Source organism: Notamacropus eugenii, chromosome 5 (assembly GCF_028372415.1).
Source record: "Notamacropus eugenii isolate mMacEug1 chromosome 5, mMacEug1.pri_v2, whole genome shotgun sequence".
In the NCBI taxonomy this organism is placed as follows: Eukaryota; Metazoa; Chordata; class Mammalia; order Diprotodontia; family Macropodidae; genus Notamacropus; species Notamacropus eugenii.
Genome location: NC_092876.1, coordinates 61,008,636 through 61,030,850, shown reverse-complemented (window position 1 = coordinate 61,030,850; position 22,215 = coordinate 61,008,636). Strand labels below are relative to the sequence as shown.

The 22,215-nt window shown below is 39.7% G+C and overlaps 1 protein-coding gene across 11 annotated transcripts in view; it reads left to right on the top strand.

Moving 5' to 3' along the window:
- EIF4G3 (eukaryotic translation initiation factor 4 gamma 3) overlaps positions 1–22,215 on the top strand; it is a 386,245-nt gene that overhangs the window by 189,786 nt on the left and 174,244 nt on the right. For 6 of the 11 annotated variants that reach the window (XM_072609170.1, XM_072609173.1, XM_072609172.1 and 3 more), the window contains 2 exons: positions 19,504–19,683; positions 20,421–20,535. In XM_072609170.1, the coding sequence (XP_072465271.1) occupies positions 19,504–19,683; positions 20,421–20,535 (295 nt within the window). Of the gene's footprint in view, positions 1–1,724; positions 1,758–19,503; positions 19,684–20,420; positions 20,536–22,215 lie in introns of all 11 variants that reach the window. The other 5 variants (XM_072609175.1, XM_072609167.1, XM_072609168.1 and 2 more) reach the window with 1 other exon arrangement.

The window sequence follows — 22,215 nt, the reverse complement described above, 5'->3', positions numbered from 1 at the left end:
TCCTATAAGAATAGTTTGTGTAAGTGACCGCCATTCAGAAATAGTACAGTATTTCCATTAACATAGAGGGAAGTTATCCCCACTTGCCTTTAAGCACATAGATTAGAGAAGGAATTTATTAATATCCTTCTGTATTTAGTCAAAACATGCTCACTTAGACCTTACTTCCTAGAAAGATGGGTGACATTTTAACTTTTACGTGAATTCTGCATTGAGCTCTCTGTGACATCAATTGTCTGACACACTGTGGATTTGTGCTTTGATGAAATTTGTGGTTATCATTCTACAGACCACTTTTCTGTCAAAAGAGGGGGTTGGATGATGTGCTCTCCTAGGTCCTTTCTAGCTCTGACATTTTAGGATTCAAATGGCAGCCTGGGGAAATGAGCATTTCCAGGGGTCTTGCAAATTGTTAAAAAAAATGTGTAACCTTTTTTTATTGGGATTAGGTTATATCTTAGTTCAGTGTTTCCTGCTTATGGGAAGAATTAGTATACAATAAGGCACAGCCATTGTAGTCTTGGGGTGCTCAGAAAAATGAAACCATGATCTTTAATGTCTTAGCTTAGTAGAAAGGAACCAGCTTTCCTACTTTATTTTTCCATTTTACTTTTGAAGAGGGTGACTGTGTTAATGACTTAGCAGCTGGGCAGTGGAACAGAACTGCAGCTTCCACATTTTGTCCTGTTTTTCCTGATTAAAAAAAAAACAAAACTGCTTTATACCCTGGGAACTGTTTTGTCCCTAAGTTATATTTGGTCTGAGAATTAAGTATCAAAATTTTCTTGATGGAAGACATGTTTCATGTGTCATAAGGTAGGGGAGAGTCAGAAATGACAATGAGAATTACCCCTTTCAGACATTCCTCAAGTTGGCAGAAAAATTCTCTTTTCCTCTCTTTTCGTCACTTTCAGGGATAGCTGGTAATAAGTATGCACACAGAGGGTTTTGCCACTGTGCATAAACATTAGCTGTGGGCTCAGATTTCACACAGACTGTTTACTCGCTTGGCCCTCTTCCAATAGTGTCTTCATTCATTCTTGTAGAAGACTGATGTTCACTAGTTGTTTGCCTGGATGTGCTTGCTGCTATGCCTAACTAGTTCATTTGATTTATACTTGAATGGTTCTGTTCTCACATTAAACATTATTTGCCTACCCCTCCCCAGCCAAACCCTGGAAAGGATTTATTCATTACTTGTGCGAAATGCTAAACTTTCCTCACCTTTGGCTGTGGAGGGACTAGAAGGAATTTAACCTTAGATAAAGACTAAGATACACTCCTTGGACACGTTGCACGTGTCTGGTTGTTGCAGCCTCCAAGCATTTCCCACTTCCTCTAGGTCCGATGGAAGTCCTGTTTGTTACGTAGAGCATCCTTGCCCTTCATTTGCTTGGCCTAATACCCGGCCCTCCCCGCTTTCTCCTGCACTGTGTCCATGTTTAGAAGGTGATCATAAGATAGAGCAAGTGGCTTCACGTGTTTCTCTGCAGGTTCTTAACCATGGCTGTCCATTGCAGCGCTGTTAACCTGTGGAATCCTAGTACCTGTCTCTCACTGTCCTGCAGCAAAGCTTTGACTCTTTGTGTCTTTTGTGGTTTTTTTTTCCTTGTGGGTTTTTTGTGTTTTTTTTGGCAGATTGTGTGACATTTTGGTTTTTGTTGTGGTGTTTCTGACTCTTTGTGCCTCTCCTTTTGTGTTTGTCTTCTCCCTCCTTTTCTCAGTTTGCAGCGGGGCCTCGACCTGCCCATCATCAGGTACTGTACCCTTGCCCCTTTCACCTCAATCTTAACTAATGGGCTGCTGCTAATTCTTAGAATGCTGCCATCCAGTGGACCCTGGATCTCTGACCCGGAGGCCCCCTGCCCAACAGATACCATTGCCCTTTGTCAGCTTTGGATTACCCTTTTTACTGGAATAATACTGCAAAGTTCACAGTTAGCAACTGCTCTTTGTTTTGATGGGAATTATTCATATTTCAATTGAGGATGCCTTTTAAATTTTTCAAAGAAAGATTCAGCTGTGAAAGTTATGGTTCAGTAGGAACTTCACTGAATGGCATGGGCAACATTCTAAGGGTTCTCTATCACATGCTGATATAACAATATTAACATATAGAGCAAAGAAAAGGAATGTTTCTAAATTCACTCAGCTTTAATTACTAACTTAAATTTTATAACAAACTCTAATAGTAATATAGTTTAATTTTTTGACTTGAATTACTTAAATTTTTAGAACATATACAATATTGATTATTTTATAATTAAACTTTTTTGACTGCTCAGACTTTTTGAAAAAATAATTGCTGAATAAATAAGTTTAAAATGTCTTAGATTATAACAGGTCATTTAGCACACTCCTCTTAGAAACCTTTGAATAAAAAGAATCACTTTGCATATTGGTTTTTTTTTTTTCATATATCTCACATCATTTAGAGGGTTTGGAGGGGAGGTACTTTCTCTCTCATGAGGAACAGTACTTTTATCTGTCTTTCAAAATCACTCATCCAAACATCATTTTTGTTGAAAAGAGTTTGAGGAATACATCCTTGTGTTTTATAACCTGTTGTGCTGTATTTGTTATAGTATTTGTTAGTCATTGTTATAGAGAGAATGGGTTGGCTGGATGGAAGGATTTCATACTTTAAATTGTAGAGCATTGTGAAATAAAATGTTTATCCCTATATTTCTAGAGATCATGAAATCCAAGAAAAGTGTACATAACATATGCATGGAAGTAGGAAAGATATATCGGGACCACTTTGTTTTGTTCTCTCAATTAAAATAAGAGGTCTACACGGAATTTTCAGTGATTGTCAGCATCTCACTAGGTGACCACATCTGAGACTTGTTTTGAATTCTCCTACAACCCTTATGAGAGGTGGCTAGGTTGCACAGTGGATAGAGCACAGCCCTTGGAATCAGGAAGATGAGTCTTCCTGAGTTTAAGTGTGGCCTCAGACACTTCCTAGCTGTGTGACCCTGGGCAAGTCACTTAACCCTGTTTGCCTCAGTTTCCTCATCTGTAAAATGAGCTGGAGAAGGAAATGACAAACCCTTCCAGGTATCTTTGCCAAGAAAACTCCAAACTGGGTCACCAAGAGTCAACCATGACCGAAAAATGGCTAAATAACAAAAACCTTATGAGCTTTGTGTCTTTGAGCAAGATGTTTAATTTTTCTCACCCTGTTTTCTCATCTGTAAAATAGGGGTGATGATACCTGTGGTTTCTTCCTCACAGGATTATTGTGGGAATTTAAGCAAGATAATATATGAGAAAAGCTCTTTGTAAACCTTAAAGCCTCATGATTAATATCAGATGTTATTGTAATTTACAATATGGGAAATAAACTAATGATGTATGAAAATAAAAGATACCAGTTTTGATGATAGATATAAAAAGTAATTTAGCCAAGACTTAATAGTACTAGCATTGTTTTGAGATTTGAAAGGCACATATATTATTTCATGTGATCTTCACCACAGCGTCATCATCCTTGTTTTACAAGTAAGGAGGCTGAGTCTGAGGTTAGGTTACTTGCCCAAGGTTCCAGAGCTAGTAAGTATCTAAGGCTGAATGTGGACTTGGGGCTTCCCGTGTTATTACTGTATCACCTTGCAGCCTGAAAGGGAGGAGTCTTGATTTTATTTATATGAAAAAAACCCCACACTTTAACAACCCCACTACTCTTTTAGAAAAGGAGAAAGTTTACTTTTGGAGTTTTTATTCTTGTTTCTTGGAGTATAAGATTGCAAGCTGAAAGGGACCTTAGAGACGGATGTTTACACCAGAGAAGCCTAAGGCCCGTTGGACTGAACCGACCAAGCACACAGAGCCTAGAACCACACATCCACTGCCTTGATTGACCATTTAAATGCATTTGAGTTTATTTTTGTCCATTTTTTGGTTTCTTTTTGTTATTGTTGTTGATCAAAAACGACTAATTCATGGCCCTTAACTCAAGGTTGGGGGAGCTTTTTTTTTTTTTAGATCTTTTAATAATTAATGAAATATTCATAGAATCTTTAAGGACTCTAAAGGTATTCTTGTTAGCCATACTTGCTGCCCTTCCCATCCCTGCTCCTAGAGCTGTAAGATCCTAAGGTGTCATGCAGGTATCTTGGAGCAAGGAAGGATGAATTTGGGTTATTGTGTTATAGTGGATCAGAACTTGATTGCTTGAAAAAAATCTACCTTTAAAAAGACTTTTGATGGTGGAGGTCTCCAAAATTAAGCTTCCAATTCATTTTTATTTTACTTGGCTTTAAAGCTTTTTGGCAGTGTGGAGTGCAGGTCTTGGAATAGGGACCTGCATACCTGTCCTGTCTCTGTGAGGCAGGTTGTGAGGCCCTTTGAAATACCCCATGTTACAGAGAGTTGGGGATCTGCTTTGGTGTAGGTATTTCCACACCCCGACTTGGCTGTATCAGTGCATTTGCAACTCAGTGGGGGAAAGAGGGGGAGAGACAAAGAAGCAGCACCTTGGTAGGTTCTGCCCTCAAGAAGCTTATGGTCTCCTGGGGTGGGGAGAGCTGGGGGGGCGGGGTAGAGACCATAATTTGCAGACTACTCGGTACAAACAAGATGCAGATAAAGAATAAATTAGGGATACTCTCAGAGCAAAGGCACTGTGATAAAGGAGAACTAGGAAGGACTTTTGTGCAAGGTGGGGCATTAGCTGGAACTTGAAGGAAGCCAGGGCAGCCAGGAGGTGGCGGTGACAAGGAGAGAGTTCTAGGCGTGAGGGACAACCAGTGAAGATGCCTGGTGTCTGTGATGAAAAGAATCCCAGTGTCACTGAAGGGGAGCAGGGAGTATGAAAACTGGAAATTATAAGTGCTTTAAAAATCAAATAGGTTTTTTAGATTTGGTCTTAGAGGCACTTGGGAATCTCAGAAGTTATTAAATTGGGGAGGTGTGTTGTGGTCAGACTTGCATTGTAGGAAGATCAGTTGGACAGCTGAGCTGGAGGATCACTGGAGTGGAGAGACCTGAGGCAGGGAGACCAGCCAGCCAGCTGGGTCAGAAGTTCAGGCCTGCATCAAAGTGATTGCAATGACTGAGGAGAGGAGATGTTAAGAAGGTAAAATCAGCTGGATTTGACTGACCAATGATTGGATGTAAGGGGGAGAGAGAAAAGGGTCAAGGCTTGCATGTAAGTTGTGGGCCTGGGGGACTGTGATGTCCCAGGGAAGTGAGCTTCCTTTGATGGGGAAGTTATTAAAAGGCAAAGGATGGGGAAGTGCAGATAGCGCTTCACTTCTGGACATGTTGAGTTTTAGATATCTACAGGACATTCAGCTTGAGATGTTCTTTCCCCAGTCCTTCAAAAAAAAAAATGTTATGCATCACTTGATTTATCCTCTAGACAGAAATCAGTAGAGCCAAGCATTGTTAGATTTGCTAAGAACTTTTAGTGTTGTTTAGGTGGAATCAGATGCTGTTTTTTAAAGCTGTAACTCCATACTCTGTCACTGGAATAAATCGGAACTTTTGTCCTTTTAAGGACTGCTAATCCACTGGGTAACAAACACAGGGGGTGATTTGGCACACATGTGATGGACTACATGTGCAAAAGGAAGCTTCCCTTCTTAGTGGAGGGCTGTGTGACTTAAGAGTTTGAAAGGATGTTCTTAGGCTCACTTTAAAAATCAAAGCCATTGAGCACAAAGCTATGAAATGGGACCACTCATGGCAGCAATATGCCTTGGTTCATTGACCATTAAGGTGGGGGAGGGCTGTCTAAACAGCTTCTCCTTTACCTGTGCTCTCTCGTGTCACAGAGGGCTGCTCTCTGGGCTGTACTGACTTCAGAGCTCTCACTTCCCTTCCCCCACTGAAACAGCCAATGGATTAAAAAGAGGAGAAAGTCGGAAGGAGTTAGAGGTGGTCCAAGAAAGCCATATGATGAGTGGGACAGACTTAGAAGTGCACATGCACAATTAGGCAAAACATACAAGGTGTAGGCACATAGAGAGAAGGGAGATGTCTTTACACAGACTGTGGCCCCTTCTCCTTCCAAATCTCAAAAGAAATGAAAAATAAGAGACACCCCAAGGCACAGAAACTGCTGTTGCTGCGTTCTCATTTTATGACCTTCTATGACATTGCTACTGAAGACATGGTTTTGCGACTGCACCCCTGCTCAGCGATGTCTTTTCCTCCTGAACTAGAATAATCATGTGTCAAGGAATGACTTTGACCTCCAGGGCAAAGGGAAGCAATTCCTAACACCTTTGTAGAGACTTCTGTCTTGCATATACTTTTCCTATCATTGTTTTAAATAAGAAACAGTTTTGAATTGTATTTTTATGATTGATCTCTGGTGTGGTTTACAAAAAAAAAGTTTATTTCAGGTGGTTTAACACCACGTTTGTGCTTATTACTAAATGTTCATTGATGATACTATGTTTAAAAAATGTAATAAGGAATACATTTCTAAGATTTTTTTAAAATCCCACATCAAAATCTACTTACTGTAACAGGAAATTTAGATTTACTATATTTAAAATTAAGGAATATTGAGGATAAAGTAAAATTAAAACAAATAATGAGAATTAAAATAAGAGTTGAGCATTTTCTTCCTAAGAGAACACTGAAGCTACTTTTGTTGAAGATTTTTATCTGTGTTACCAGCTAGAGTTTTTTGAAGGTTGAAACCAGTGTAAGTCAAGGGTGCAGTTCCCTAAATGCTTTCCCATTTTCTTTGGGCCAGAGTGTACCTCAGCCCTCCCTCCTTCTTCTGCCTCCCTGGTTCTCTTTTTTTTTTCAGGGGTCCTTTAATCAGTATGCCCTGGTCAGTATCACATTTGCAATTTGAAGAAAGGAAGTTCACATTTTAGCCTCCTCTGAAGTTGAAACAAGAAATCCTAAGTACCTTTACATAGAAAATGTTCTTGGCTCTGGAAGCCTGTAGACAGATGTTTAAAAAGCAACAACAAACCATCGTAATTAGAAACAGAAAGGACAGAGAGTACACCCAGAGTTAAACAAATGACATCTTGGAATTTAAGTTGCAGTTCATGTAGTTAATTATATCTGTGCTCAGTGCAGTTTGTCTAGTTCTGGTTACTTGTGTTCCTATCCTTGTATTACTCGTGGATTACCTAATAGAGTTCAGGGGCTGGTTATAGACTTGGGCTAAGGAGTCAGCCTCCTCGTCATGAAATAGGTCAGAGAATTGATTTTTAGGCTTGTTCCTAGAGTAGAAACATTTCACAACATATTTCTCTACGTCTTAGTCTTGTTTACACAGTGTTCACAAAACTCAATGGCACAGTTTCCTCAGCTCCATAAACAAATAGATCTTTAGCCAGTCAGAAAGTGTTTTCCAGGGAGGAGCAGTTTTTCTTGGGGCATGTGTTGACGCTGAGTATTATTTTTCTGCTGTAGTTTTGCTTGGCTATTTTAAAGGCATTCTCAAAGGTCTAGATGTAGGTGGTGTTGTCCATCATGTGCTGCTTTTACTAGTGATGGCCTGGAATGTTGAAGAGATCACTTAATTAAGAAGCCAGAATTCTAGGTTCTCATTCTAGTTCTGGCATGAACCTAGTGATGAGACCACATAAAAGTTCTTTCTCCTCTGTCCATGAGTTTCCTCACCTGTAGGATAAAGTTGGTTTTAACTGATCTTCAAGACCCAGAGGACCTTAACTCAAGAGGGATAATTCATAAGTTAGCCATAGAATCTTAAGCACTGGAAGGAACCTGAGAGATCACCTAGTCCAATCAACAATTCTCAAGACACATAAATGACCCTTAGTCCTCTGCTTGGAGTGGTCATGGGTGTGTTGCAGGGGGAGGAGAGGGCAGCCCCTCCTATTATACTTTTCTATTATTTTAAGTGTTAGGAAGGTTTTTCCCTATATTTATCTTAAATTTTCTACTTTACAACTTCTACCCATTGCTCCTAGTTCTCTTTAGAACTGTGCATTTGAAGTCTGATCTGTCTTCCAAACAACAACCCTTCCCAAGCTTGAAACCTACCAGTTTCTTCTCCCTTTTTTCCCAATCCTCTTCTTTGGGTCTGTCAGTATGGCATGATTTAGAGGCCTTTCCCTGTGCTGGTTTCCCTTCTCTAAATGTTTTTCATTTTGTGTTCTTTTTTGAAGAATTGTTTCCTTTTTTAATGGATACTTGTCTTTTCATGTGCCATAAAGGTATCCTAGATTTAGAAAATCTAAAAACTAAAGTCTGTTAGGGAGTTGTCTGAGACTAGGTAGAATTAGAAATAGGCAGCTTAAGTGAAAATGATGCCATGTAATATATTGTATAATTTATGAAAATAGTGGTGCAATCAGAACTCCACCTTCTGTCCCAATCTAATTTTTGTCATCGTGCAGGGCTTTGATGCAGTTGGTAATGACAGTCTATGGGACTATGGAATTTACAGTTGTAAAGAAACTTAGACTTCATTTAGTCCTACCTCTTTATTTTACAGATGAGGAAACTGAGGCCTGTAGTGGTGAAATGACATGCTCTTACCCTTAAATCACAGAGCCAGCAAGAAACTAAACTGGGACTGAATCCAGCTATTTTTACTATGAGTTTCAGATCAGAGATTTTAAACTGAAAGGGATTTTAGAGATTATCTAGTCTAATCCTCTCACTTGGCAGGTAAAGGTCCTGAGGCCTGAAGAGGATCTTTACTTTGACCAAGACTCCTCTTTGGTTCCAGTCACTGGCAGGGTTGGAGTTCTAACTCCACTTCTCTAGCCTGAGTCAAATTCAGAGCTCTGTCTTGTGATGCCTCCCATATTGTTTACTCTCTTTTTACATGTGTTACCCTAGTGTCAAGAGTGATTGATCAGCTGGTATTGGTCATGAGATGCCGACCTTTCCTCTTTTACTTCTAGTCTAGTGATATCAAAAAATGAGCTGACACTTGAGTACTTTCTCTTAGTCCCTCCAGCCTAGTCTGACTAGGGACTTCATCCTATTAACAGCTCACATTCATGTGGTGCTTGAAGGTTTAAAAAGTCCTTTCAACAACCTTGTGAGATAGTCTAAGGCTTGTTGTCACCATTTTAATGAGAAGGGGTACAAGGCCAGGGAAGCAAATTACTTTATCTGAGGCTGCACAGCATGCAGCATAGAACTTGACTATGAGTCTTCCAATTGTAAGATCACTTTGTATGCACTGAGACTTTAAAATTCTTCAGCTTTCCAGTGCTGTAATTGGCAATTCATGATTACAGAATTCTTCCAAAAAATGTTTGAGATGGAAATTGAACCTATGATTTCGTTAGTTTAAGAAATTCACTCTATTAATGTAGATTATCTCCTTCTCAGAGGTGAGATTTCAACCCAGGTCCTCCTGGGTTTGAAGCCAGCTTTCTATCCATTATATCACAATGCCTCTTATAAGTAGAGATAACAATACTTGGCTGACATATCTCCCAAGATTCTTGTATTAAAATCATTCTGTAAACCACTAGGTGTAAGAGAAAACCTCAGAAGCTTGGGTTCTGTGTCTGTGCTTTGCTTGTATCTTAGTGTTGGAACTTCATGGAGAATCATTTCATCTCTCAGAGGCTGGACATTTAGGATAGGAAGAGGAGAAGACAAATAGTGTCTTCAGTTAGGCAGCTTCCCTTTGCCCAGATGATAAGACACATTCACACAAATACAGACATGATGGTGTGACGAGAAAGAAGAGAGCTGAATCAGGAAAGGTTTCCTGGAGGAAGTGGAATGTGAACCTTCCCTGGCTGAGTGATGGGAGTTCTCCAAGTTTGCCCTGGGGAGAGGAAATGGATTCAAATGTGATGCACAAGCTGTGCAGAACCCTGGAGGCCAGTGTGATTGGAATGTGGGGCAAATGCACTGAGGAGCATCATGTGGAGTGAACTTTCTGCAGTGGGAAATAGGCTGACACCAGAATGTGAAGGGTACTTATTTCCTTTTAGAGGCAGTCGTGAGCTTAAGCAGGGGAGTAGCCTGATCAGACATGCTTGGAACAGCTCTCTGGAAGATGCGTCAAAGACTTGAGAGATGAGAAAATGGGACCCAAGCAGGATGGACTCTTTAGGAGACCTTCTGCATGTCTGAATTAATCTCTATTCAAAATCTGATTTATGGAATTTGTTTATTTCACCTGTAGTGCTTCTTTCAACCGCCTCTTCCAAAGACCCTGTCAGAAACAGTGCTGTCTTAGGGAAAACTGGTGATTTATGCAGAAATATTTTGTGTCACTATTTGAGTTTTATTATTTCAGGAAAAAACTAATTGTTCATTCACCAAACATTAATCCTTGGTGTGTGCACAATGGAATGAGCTTAACAGGAAAGAGAGACTCATTCAGACAGTTCACTAATGACCTCTGTTTTGAGAATCTTATGGTAAGTGCTAGGGGCAGATGCAAAAATAATTAAGACTTAAGTTTGTGTTTTCTAAGAGCTTGTAGTCAAATAAGGTAGATAAGATATTTATACAGATAATATTACAATTTTAATTATATCTGATTGCCAAAAAGGAATTTAAAGTGCAGTGATATGAATGAGGGCCATACCCTTCCGGCTTGGGAGTAGGGGATGCTTGGGAAGGCTCCAAGGACGAGGTGGCAGTTGAGTTGAAAATTAATGGATGAGGAGACTCTTAACAAGTATGGATGGAGTTTAGTTTTGCAGGTAGTCAGGCTTCTGTAGCATGAAGTGAGTGGATAGAAGACTGACTTAGGAGTTAAAAAGACCTGGGTCCAAGTACCACTCCTCTTCCCGATTACTCTTACCCCTTCAGTATCCCAGGCAACTCTGAGACTTCAGAACAGTTGCAGATTTCTTACTGGTTGTTTCTTACACCAATGAAATAATGAGACTGAACCAAAAAAGAAAAAAAATACTAGCTTATCTTTTTTATTGTAGAAGAAATGTGTTCAGAAGTTTTTCTAGCAGTAATGGTGATATACCATTGAAAGTGTTTCAGTGAAAAGTATATTCGCCTTCTCATCTATGTTACCATGAATGAGTAAGGCATTTAATTTTTAATTTCTCTGAGCCTCAGTTTCCCCTTCTACAAAATGGGAAGTAATAGTACTTATGGCAAACTTGATCAGTCTTCCAGTGCTAGATGAACGTCAGGTGTTGTTACTGTTGTTGACATAGTTTATCCCCTTCATTTTGTAGATGAGAAAACGGAGACAGAAGTGAAGTGATGGGCCTCAGGTTGCATAGATAATTACTGAGAGGCTCTTGACCTACAGTCGTTTTTTAAAAGTACTTTTACCTTACCGATCAGTTTGCTAAATTAATCAACCAACAATAAATTTTTTTAAAAAGCAGTGCCAAGAGAGCTAAGACTACAAATATGCCTATGACAGTTGCTAAGAATAAGAAAAACAAAGTAGGAGAAGGGCAGTTAGCTGCATCAGGGACAGAGAGGATAATGATGTTCACGAAGAACTGACCAAAATGGAGAGAATGATCTTTAGACCAAGGAAGAGAGAAGCAGTTATGGTTAGAATCCTACCTAAGTAAAGAGAGAGTCAGACAATACATAGCTGATTACTAGTTCAGTTCAGGAGACCTGGGTGAATTACATTTCAGGTTCCTGAATGAAATGATGGGTATAGTAGTTAAAATGCTGTTGGTCTTTGAAAACTTTTGGAGATTTGCCACCTGATTGGACATGATGAATATCGTCCTTATGTTCAAAAAGCGAAGGGAGGGAGGTTCTTATAGGCCAGTGAACTTGAATTTAATTGTTGGTCATACCTTTGAATGCATTGTTGTTAAAGAGGTAATTTGGGTGTATTTAAAAAAAGAAGTTGGAAAGAGAAGCATGCTCATTCCCAGGATGGATGCATGGGTCAGTGAAGAGCAAGGCATGATAACCCCTCCTTCCCTCCTCTCAATCAGAAGAGTGCATCTGGATTAAAGCAAGACATTTAGCACAGGTTTTCTCCGTATGCTTGCAGACAAGACAGAAAGATTTAGGCTGGATTATTTAGTATGTTTAGGTAGACTCAGAAATGTTTTTTTAACTTGATGATCAATGGATTGTTGCCAGTCTTTAATGTAGGGTCTCAGCGCTTTTTCATTGTCTCTATGTCCCTTAATATTTCAGTCATTGACTTGGATGACATGTATCATTTATCTACCCTGAAGTATGTCACAAAGCTAGGTGGATTAGTTATTACCTTAGATTACCAAATTGGGAACAAAAAAGTATTGCTAGACTAAAATAGGCCAAATCTAAGAAACTTAATAACTGCTAACATCCTACACATATACAGTTCATTTTTTTAAAGCCCAAGTACAGGATGCAGGAAATATGACTAGCCATCATTTTATATCAAAATGCCCTGGGGGTTTGGAGTGGACAGTAAGCTCAATGTGACTCTCTAATATAACAGGATGGCCAAGAAAAGCTATTGGAATCTTGGACTGTGTTAATAGATTCATAGTGTTCAGAATGAAGGAGGTTGGGGTCCCTCTGTACCCAGTCTGGTCAGAATGTATCTGAAATATCATATTTAGTTGTGGATGCCACAGATTAGGCAAGACACTGCCAGGTTGAAATATATGCAGCAGATGTTAAATGGGATAGGAAGAATATTGGAACCCATGTCATATGAAAATTGCTTAGAAGAACTTATAGATGTTTATCTGGGAACAAAGAAGATTTGGGGGATAATTGAAAGCTGTCTTTGAGTATATGAAGATCTCTCTCTTTGTTGGAGCAGCTGGTGGAAGTAATAAAGATGCTAGACTTAGATGTAACTTTGCCTAAAAAGCATCTAAGTCTATAATTCTATTTTGCAGCTGTTAATAGAATATTCTGTCTTAAATTTAAATTCACCTAAGTATGAGAATAGAGTGAATGGAATGCTGAGTTTGGAATCAGTGTGTAGGTGACCATTCAGATTCTGGCACTTCTTGGCTAGTTTTAATGTGCTTTTCTTTGGCAGGTCCCCTAATTTCTCTTAGCTTCAGTTTCCTCATCTTTAGATAGTAACATTAATAATTAATGGAGACATTCTGAGAACCAGAGGAGATCACATATGGAAAACACCTGGTAAGGCAGAGTGGGCTACTCATACTTATTATGGAGAAAGTAGTGAGAAGTAGAATTGGCTGCAGCCTAAAACTCAGCTCGATGCTCAGAGGGTAGAATGCTTGGCGAAGTAACTATGTGTCATCCCAGGCAGGTCATTTTACCTCTGTTTGCCTTAATCTGCTGGAGAAGGAAATGACAAACTGTTCCAATAGGTTTGCCAAGAAAGCCCCATGGACAGCATTGGTGTGTTGTGGTCCATGGGATCACCCAGAATGGGCCACAACTCAGCAGCAACAAAAACATCTCATTACTGCTTTCATTTCATAACGTGCAGAAGGAAACTTAGGGGATCAAAGAAGAATGCAGCCTGTTAGGTGGCCTGATCCTGTTGTTAACTCATGGACTATTGCTGGACTCTGCCCAGGGCTTGCAGCCAGCAGACAGAGCCTTAGCCTCCCTTTTGGCACTTAATACATAGAATTTTTCAAACACTGAACCTCCAAAATTGAGTTTCTTCATCTGTCCATTAGGAATTGTAGTACTGACCCTGATTGATCTTACACGTAATTATAATTGGTAAATTATAAGGCGTGCTATCAATACAGGCTTTAATTGCCATCATTTGAACATGGTGATAAATTAAGTGCATCGTTTCCTTTTTATTTATCTTTACAATAAAAAGCTTTTGGATAATGGCTAAATACCTTTATTCTGGTTTGGTTTGAAAAGGCATTTAATGACTTCTCAGGTTCTCACATCATTTACGGATAACTCCTAATCAGTGGAAAGAGACTTTAGTTATGTAGTCCAAAATCTTCATCTGTACATCATCAAAATCATTAACTTACCTTCTTGGAAGGGAGTTCTGCATGTGGAACTTATTTATGTGTGGCCAAGGAAAAAAAGAATCTGTTCCTTCTTGTTTGTAAAATGATTCGAATTTCAAGGAGGGATAAGTATATAAAGAATTCTGGAGTTAGCTAAGTTGGGTCAGGCTTTCCCTTTAATGCATAGAGCTCACATGAATGTCTTTGTGATTTTTTCTACTTTTGTGTCAGTCAGTATAGTCAAGAAGATAATTCCCCTCTTTGTCTCTCCTCTTCCTTTTCTCTTTTCCCCTGTCCCTCCCACTATATAATTTCATTTTGCAAAAGGAGCTTAGTTACATTTTTCATCACATCCCTACATGCTAAGAATTTTTTCATGTTATAGATAATAAACAATAAACAGGAAGTGTTAGATACTTATCTGCTGAATTATGAGTTACAGTAGAGCCTGAATAAAGACTTATAGACTCTGTCTTTCCAGTCTGTTTCATGCTTTGGTCACTTCTACCTCATTTTTGTCAGGTGGCTCCAGCTGAGAATTTGTGGGGCCTTCTTCAAAAGCTAGGCCCTTTAAGGTAAGACCCATGAAATGGCCTGTGATTGCCATAAGCAAACAATTGTGCAGAATTCAGCTGAGAAAAAGGATCCAACAAGAATTGGGGAAAAGTGGAGTTCATTCTTAAGAGCTCGTTTGAGGCCTTCAGCATCAGTCATTTGATAGGAGTGTGTGTTCGTCCTTCGTTGCTAAAGAAGACCATGCCATCAGAAATAATGACATGACTTGCACTTGACTTTGTTTTGAGTGAGGGAGGGCTGTGCAGGTCACCAGCCTCACTTCTCCTCCAGAGCCATCTGAATCCAGTGAGCAGATATTCATCAGGATGATTGGAGATGACCAGGATGAGGCAATTGGGATTAAGTGACTTGCCCAAGGTCACACAGCTAGTGAATGTCCGGTGTTGCAGCTCTGATCCCTGTGACTCCCAGAAGAACTGTCAGATATTTCAGATGGAGGTTTGGACTGTGCATCCACAATAACTAAATATTTAGGAAGGAATATGAAGATAGTGTTCTCCTTTTATTCCTTGCAAATTATTCAGTTATGTATATCATTTCTCATTCCTTACATATTGTATATTAATATCTCTTGGTTCATATGATCTTCTCTTAAAAGGAAAAGAATTGTTCTTAAATAGTGGGTACTTTTCACTGTGTGATACTGTTAAAAATTTGAGGAAAAAGAGGGAATTTGAGGAGGAAAAATGTACTGCCAAGTAGAGTTAATCTCTCTTACTGTGTTTCTCCAGGGATAACAGTCTTTAAGACAGTAACAGATTTAGCTTCTTCCTAGAAGCAATATAGAGAATTATGGCCATGTAAAAAGCGAGATTTTAGTTTTCCTGAATGATGCATTTGAATTTGAAGCTCTAATGCACTTCTCCATATTTATTTAGCTAACAGTCCCCTCACTTCCTAGAAGTCACATTTCAGAATTTCTGCATGAAAGCTGTTAGGCAAAATCTTTTCTTTCTTTTAGATCAGTGGTTGTTTACCTAGTGCCTGGACACAAGAAAAATTAATGACTGTATTTCAAGATAGCTGGTTTCCTTTGTAATTTTCTACGTTTTGTTTTGTGCTTTTGCAAACTTGACTCTGAGAAGGCATCCATAGCCTTCTCCACATACTATCTATCTGAGGACAGAATTCCTTACTTGGGACTTGCTCAGAATTTCTCTCACGTAGATGTTTCTGGTGGACTGTCACCAACACTGAGGACAATAGTGTTGAATCAGGAAGTTCTGATTTCTATAACTATCAGCACATTTTATATTCCAAGACCTCAGAGTTGTTATCACAGTATTCTAAATAGAGAAATAAATTTACTCATTCTCTTTCATGCCTACTAAAGGAAGTGGTCTTGTAGAGCAGTATCTTACAACCCATTTAAATAGTAGGGAACCCTAGTGGCTTAGTGAGATTAGTAGGGCACTGAAGTCCCTGCTTCACCATTTACTTGTTACATCATTGTGGGCAGATTGCTTCCTGTTTCTGCACCTTCTTGTGTAATGAGGGCTTTGGACTGGATGAATTCTAAGAAAGTCACACACTGACCTTTTGTCATTCTGTGAGAGGTCTGCTTCAGAATCCCAACAGAGTCAGTGACTGTCCAAAAGGAACTCATGCAGAGAAAACTTTCAGAAGGGGCCAAGGATTCTTTATATAATTACTGACATAATTTTGGGAAAGCAGATCCAGAGAATTAGGGGAAAACCTTTCTAGTAATGAAGCTGGGATTTTTCTTTTCTGTACATAAATACTGATGGATACTGATCTTTTGTTTTCCCAAGGCAATTCAAAGTTCTTTTAAATGGTGGTGATAACCACCATGGATTGTCATGGGTAAGTGATGGATGTGCTTGTGAACTGCCATGGAATGGTGTTCAGTTAAACTTGGTTTGGTCAGTGACTGTGTGTTAAGTGCCTCATAGGACGATGGGCTATAGAACTGCCAATGACCTGAGAGGTCAGTCCAAAGCCCAGGTCCCTCTGACTTCAAACACTAGTTCTCTTACTATTTGTAGTGCCTTATTTCATAATTAAAATTTTTAACAACTAGAACCATCTCTGAATAGAATGGACTGCCTTAAGATACAGTGAGTTCCCCCTTACTATAGGTCTTAGCATCTTAGGATTGAAATTTGAAACTGCAAAGGCCCTCAGAAGTCATCTAGTCCAAATCCACACCCCCTGCCCACTTTTTCTTAATAAATGAGGAAATGAAGGACCTGAGAAGTTAAATGACGTGTTTGATGTTACCAAGGTAGTGAGTGTCATTGTCAGGTTCTCTGATGTCTGATCCAACCCTGCTGGGCTGCCTCCCATGCAGCTCAGTCTTAAGCCTGTTTGACCCCTTGAGGCACTTTAAAGAGAGAGACAGGGCTTGGGTCTGTCCCTTTCTTGGTATAGGAAACTCCTTTTACCAGCATATGCCAGCACTTTGTCTTTGACTGGGCACTGAGATAGAGGCCCTTGCTGAGAGGACCCAAGCCAACAGATGTCAGAGGCAGGGCTGGAAGGCCTGGCTTCCTGGCTCTGAGGCTGCTCTGTTTAGTTTTCCATGCCCTTGTAGAAATCTTGGAATGGCATAGAAGTGGCGTGTCTGGTGCTGCTTCTGGTGCAGGACATTAGTATTGGCAGTGGCAGCAGCTGCCACAGCAGTAGAAGGGAATTCATTCCTAAGACCAGAGGCATTAGATTAGATATTCTCTTGGGTTACTTCTGGTTCCGATTTTATGACAAAATGTTGCCAGGTCAGTCATATTTATATTCTGCTCATATTATAAGCCATTTGAGCTAACCTTGGAGGTCATGAAATGCTTTCAGGTCTAGTGCTAGGTCATCAGCTAACTAGCTCTAGAACCTTGGGTAAGTACTGTCCTCTCTCCAGGCCTCAGTTTCCCCAACTGTAAGGAGGGGTTGGATTAGATTTCTAAGGTCCTCTCAGGTCTGATGTTGTACCAAGACTCCCAAAAGAAGACAGAGTATCCAACTCTCTGTTACTTTGAGCACAGAGTTGTCCATCCACACTGTGGAATGTTGGGATCATGTGACACTTGTAGTCCCTAGAAAGTTTCTGGGCTTCTTGAGAAATTCAAGGGGCAAGAGAAGGAAGACCCAAGGAGAAAAGTCAGTTTTTGACTTGATCTTGAGAGAGTAGTTGTGCAAGCTCAGGCTGCACTTGTGACGAGCCCCCATTTTCTGCCTTTCCACCCTGACCACTCCACCTCCCATGTCTCCGTGTCACCCCCACATCAGCTTTTTATGCTTTCCCTCTACTCTATCACATCTCCTGAACCCATTTTCCCTGCTACCCACCTGGTATTATTGCTTTCCTCTCATTCACCTCCATGGGGCGTCCTCTGCTCCTACTATCCCTTTACTGTTTTAAGCTAGGGTTTGGTTTCAAGGCCTCATGGTGATGTACTCAGGGCATTGGGCCCTGTCTCACCCATTGGCTGTACTTAACTATGCTCTCTGGTCCTGTGGTTAAAATGCCTCCTTTTGGATAGTTTTTTTGTACCTTAAGACTTCGAACCGGGCCAGAAACAGACATGGACTGGTACCCCAGTGTCAATGCTGATCTAGCCAAGAATTGTGTTGTAGATGCTCAAAATAGATTGAAGACTTATTACAATTCTAAACTAAACTTCTAACCCAAAAGATACTTCTTACATGATGATTCTCAGCCATTTTTAGTGGCAAAGAGAAAGTAACAATGAGGTAAGAAGACTGATATGTTTCGAGGCCCCTTTGTAAAGAGCATTCTCAATTAATGCCATCTCATTTTTATAATGGACAGTGGAGCCCAGAGAAGCCAAAAATACCAAATCCACAATCATGCCATTGGTGTCTAATGGAACGATGTAGAGAGAAGACCAGACTCCGTTCCTCCCACCAAGTGGTCATTTCCTTGCAAGCACCTTATGTGCAGTTATACAAATTGTGGCCATCATCAGACGTTACTGCCACTGTTTTCTTCTCAGTGGATGATAGGTTTGCCCTTCAATTCTGAGCTTCTAATAATTCCTAATTGGAGGATTGTGAGTCTGATTCTAGCTTACTTTTCTAAGTTTCTGTGGTTAGAAAAATATACTGATACTATTTCTCTTGAGCTGCATGCTTTGTCCTGCCCTTCCTACTGATCTGTAAGCTGTTGCCTTGGCTTTCTTTCTGTTTCCTGCTGCTATCTTGCTTCCTAATTGAAGGGAGGATTCAGACCTATCCAGGTAACAAATCACTGGTTCTGCATGGCCTAGTTATTCTTCTACCACTATATTACTGATATAATTTGTCCATTATTCCTTTTTCTATTGAATCAATATATCCATGTGGAGAATTCATTTTTTGGTCTTTTGTTTAAAGGCCATTGAGGCCTAATGTGAGAACAATGAATGACTTCGTTATGGTTGCTTGCTTCTGATGCTGTTTTAGATTTCAGCACTTATTGTACTAGGTTCCCTTATTGCCAAATCTATTTGTGTTCTCCACTTGTATGGCAAGCTACTTCAAATAGCAATGCAGGAGAAATTTGTTTAGTTCAGAATGGGGTTGTCATCTTCTCGAAAATTGAAGCACATGTCAATTGGCTAACTGAAGTTTGAAAATAATTGATTGGGAATTCTGAGGCCGCCTTAACCCTGATTTTGAACTTGCATTTAAATATACAGGTAGAAACAATAATTTCCCTGTCCTCCGTGTGTCTTATGACCCCATGTATAGGCAATAATCTGTTTTGAACACTTTGAAACTTGTTTGGTATGCGGTATCATTGACTGCCTAAAAATTTTGACACTTACAACAGGAAATAATCTACCAAAGGCATTTTTACCAGTTGTTGTTAAAATGCTTTTCAAAGTTGAAATTGTGATATGTGGTTTGCGTTTTAAAATATTTGAGATAATTATACAATTTTCAGACATGTGACAACCCAAACTGAAAACAAAGCCTATTATATAGATTATCAATTTTGCTTTAATCTAGTTATTCAGTTCTAGTTTATTTTCATTTACATTGTGTTTAGATTTCAAGTTGATGAAAAAAATTTGAAATGATTCCGGCAAACAGTTAACTTGGTCCTCTTTGCCGAAGAAAATAAACCTCTTTCTTTCCCCCTCCTCAGTTTTTTCAGAGGCCTCAAATACAGCCTCCTAGAGCTACCATCCAGAACAGCAGCCCTTCCATCCGTCCTGGTGCCCAAACACCAACTGCAGTGTATCAAACCAATCAACACATCATGATGGTTAACCATCTGCCAATGCCGTATCCAATGCCCCAGGGCCCTCAGTACTGTATACCACAGGTAACGTATTCCCTAGGTACATGGGACCCAGAAAAATGCCTGCAGTAAGCTCAAAGTTACTACCAGGTCAGCAGGGAGGGGAAGCAGTGGGATTCCTTTTTGAGATGAGAGCTATTTTATTGTCCATGAGTCTTACCATTTGTCACTTTCATTAGACAGAGTGATGGTTTTGACCTTTTACTTCAAAGAAGGGACAGAAAATTCAATGCAGTTCAACACACGTTTTATAGTTAGTGCTTTCTGCACCTACGGCCCCAGGTTAGATCTTACACATCGAAGGCACTGTGTGACTAGAGAGAAAGGACAAGAAAGCGCTCTCAGGGAGCTTGCCGTTGAATTAGAGGAGGGGAGAGAATTTTTTTTTTTATTACCATGAGAAGATAATTCTACAACCCTCTATTATGCCATCCCCAAACCATAGAGCTAAGTAACTACTTGTGTTATATCTATGATAAATACTCTTTAGGTTTCTTAAAGGCTGCCAACCTGGAATCATGATAGCCTAGTTAGCTCTTGTCTACCTGAGCATTGCTTTGTTCTGTGTTTTCCTAAAAAAAAAAAAACCAAACCTCACTCCGATCTCTCCCTCACTGAATCTTTGATTTAATGTGTTTAGTAGGATTGCTTTATCTCATATAAAATGATTCTCATTGGAAATTACTTGTTAAGAGCTTTAGTTCACCATTCCGTGTTGTATACCAATTATTTTTAAAGCATCTACAATTTCTCTCTCCTAGTACCGGCATAGTGGCCCTCCTTATGTTGGGCCTCCTCAGCAGTATCCTGTCCAGCCTCCGGGGCCTGGCCCCTTTTATCCTGGACCAGGGCCTGGGGAATTCCCCAATGCCTATGGTAAGTAGGAAAAGTCAAGTCATTTTTGCCATATATGTTGTTTTTATTGATTGGGGGCTGGGGAATTCCCAAGGTTTTTCAAGGAACTACTGTAGAAGGAACCTGAAGATTTGGATTCATGTTCTGCTGCTTAATGGACTTGTTCTTGGGCAAGTCACTTTTCCTCTGCTCCATCAACAGCAGATGGTGTTTGGGAGGATCAAATAAAATAATGTGTGTTTAAGTTTTATATTAGGAATGTACCATATTATTATGAAGGAACACTATGAGAATATATAGCCTTGGCAAGGAACTTTCAGATAGAAAAGAGTTCAATTTGGGGGTTGGAAGATTTGTCTTTGAATCTTTCATTGTCATTTGTGAGCTACGTCACCTCTGGCTAAATGAGGATTTTACAGTTCTGACCCTCAATTCCCTCATCTAGAAAGAATGAGTTGAACTAGATGCTCTCATAAGACCTTTCAGTTTGGAATTCTGTGATCTTCTGCTGGGACACAGACCTGAAGATCACAAGTTTGGGGTTTGAGTCTCTGCTTTGTCAGTAATACAGCCAAACCTCAATTTCCTCATCTGTAAAATGGAAACTTGGTTCATTTTACCTATTTTACTGAGTTGCAATGGGAATAAGATTATAAGATAATCTTATTTTGTTAATAGTTACTGATTATTAAAAATATTATTATATAAAATAATATTAGCAAAGTGTTTTAAAAGGTTAGAAATGCCATATATAGGTATTGTGCAAAGTTCTTAAAGTACCAAATTTATATTTGGTTTTTAAAAACATGTTAAATCCTCCAATAATTGAAATTTACTTTTAATTCAATCAAGTTCTGTCGTAGATCAAGTAGCATTATGGTGAATATAGGTAAATCTAAAAAGGTCTAACAATAAGTGATAGGTTTACTTGATTTCATAGTTTCAGTCAGGACAGGTCCTAGACAGAGGCAAGGCTATTTTAAAAACCCCTCCTTCTTAAGAAGGTGATCTGCTGTGTGTAAACCTACATCTCTGTGCCCACTCCCCATTGTGGCATGCTTAGGTAGCTCTGGTGTGATTAGATTAGTATCATTGTAGCAACAAGAAAGCTGTTCATTCTCATTTCAAGCCCTGAGCTAGACAGAGTGTAGGGGTGACTTGTTTCCCACCCTTTGAAGGCATTGAATACCTTTGCTAGAGCTGGGGACTGGTAGTGGTCCTATGGACAAGCCCTGGATTTGGATGTTGGGTCCTGGTATGAAATTGCAGCTCTGCATCTTTCTGCCTGTTTCATGGGGCTGTTGGCTTGGGAGAGTTTCATCATTATGGAGAGATGCTGTTAGTCCACCCCTGGAACCTTGAGCCAACCCCTGGAACCTTGAGCAACCTTGAGTTTCATAAAACCATGCATAAAATGAGGCTCTTTGGGCTCATGAAGTCCCTGTGATCTTGTGGTATGTAGTCTTATGAAGTGACAACTTGGAGGTTCTAGTTGCACAGGTGACTGTAGAGTGGTAAATGTGATTGGGGCACCCTCGAAAGGGTGGAGAAGTTCAGAAGAGGCTGGCTTTAGGGAAAGACAATAAATTCTGTCTTTCACATGTGGAATTTGAGGTGTTTAAGGGAATCCAGTTTAAAGTAGTTCATTTGGCAGTTGATAATTTCCCCTGTAATTCTGTTTGACCTAAAGTGGTTTTGTTT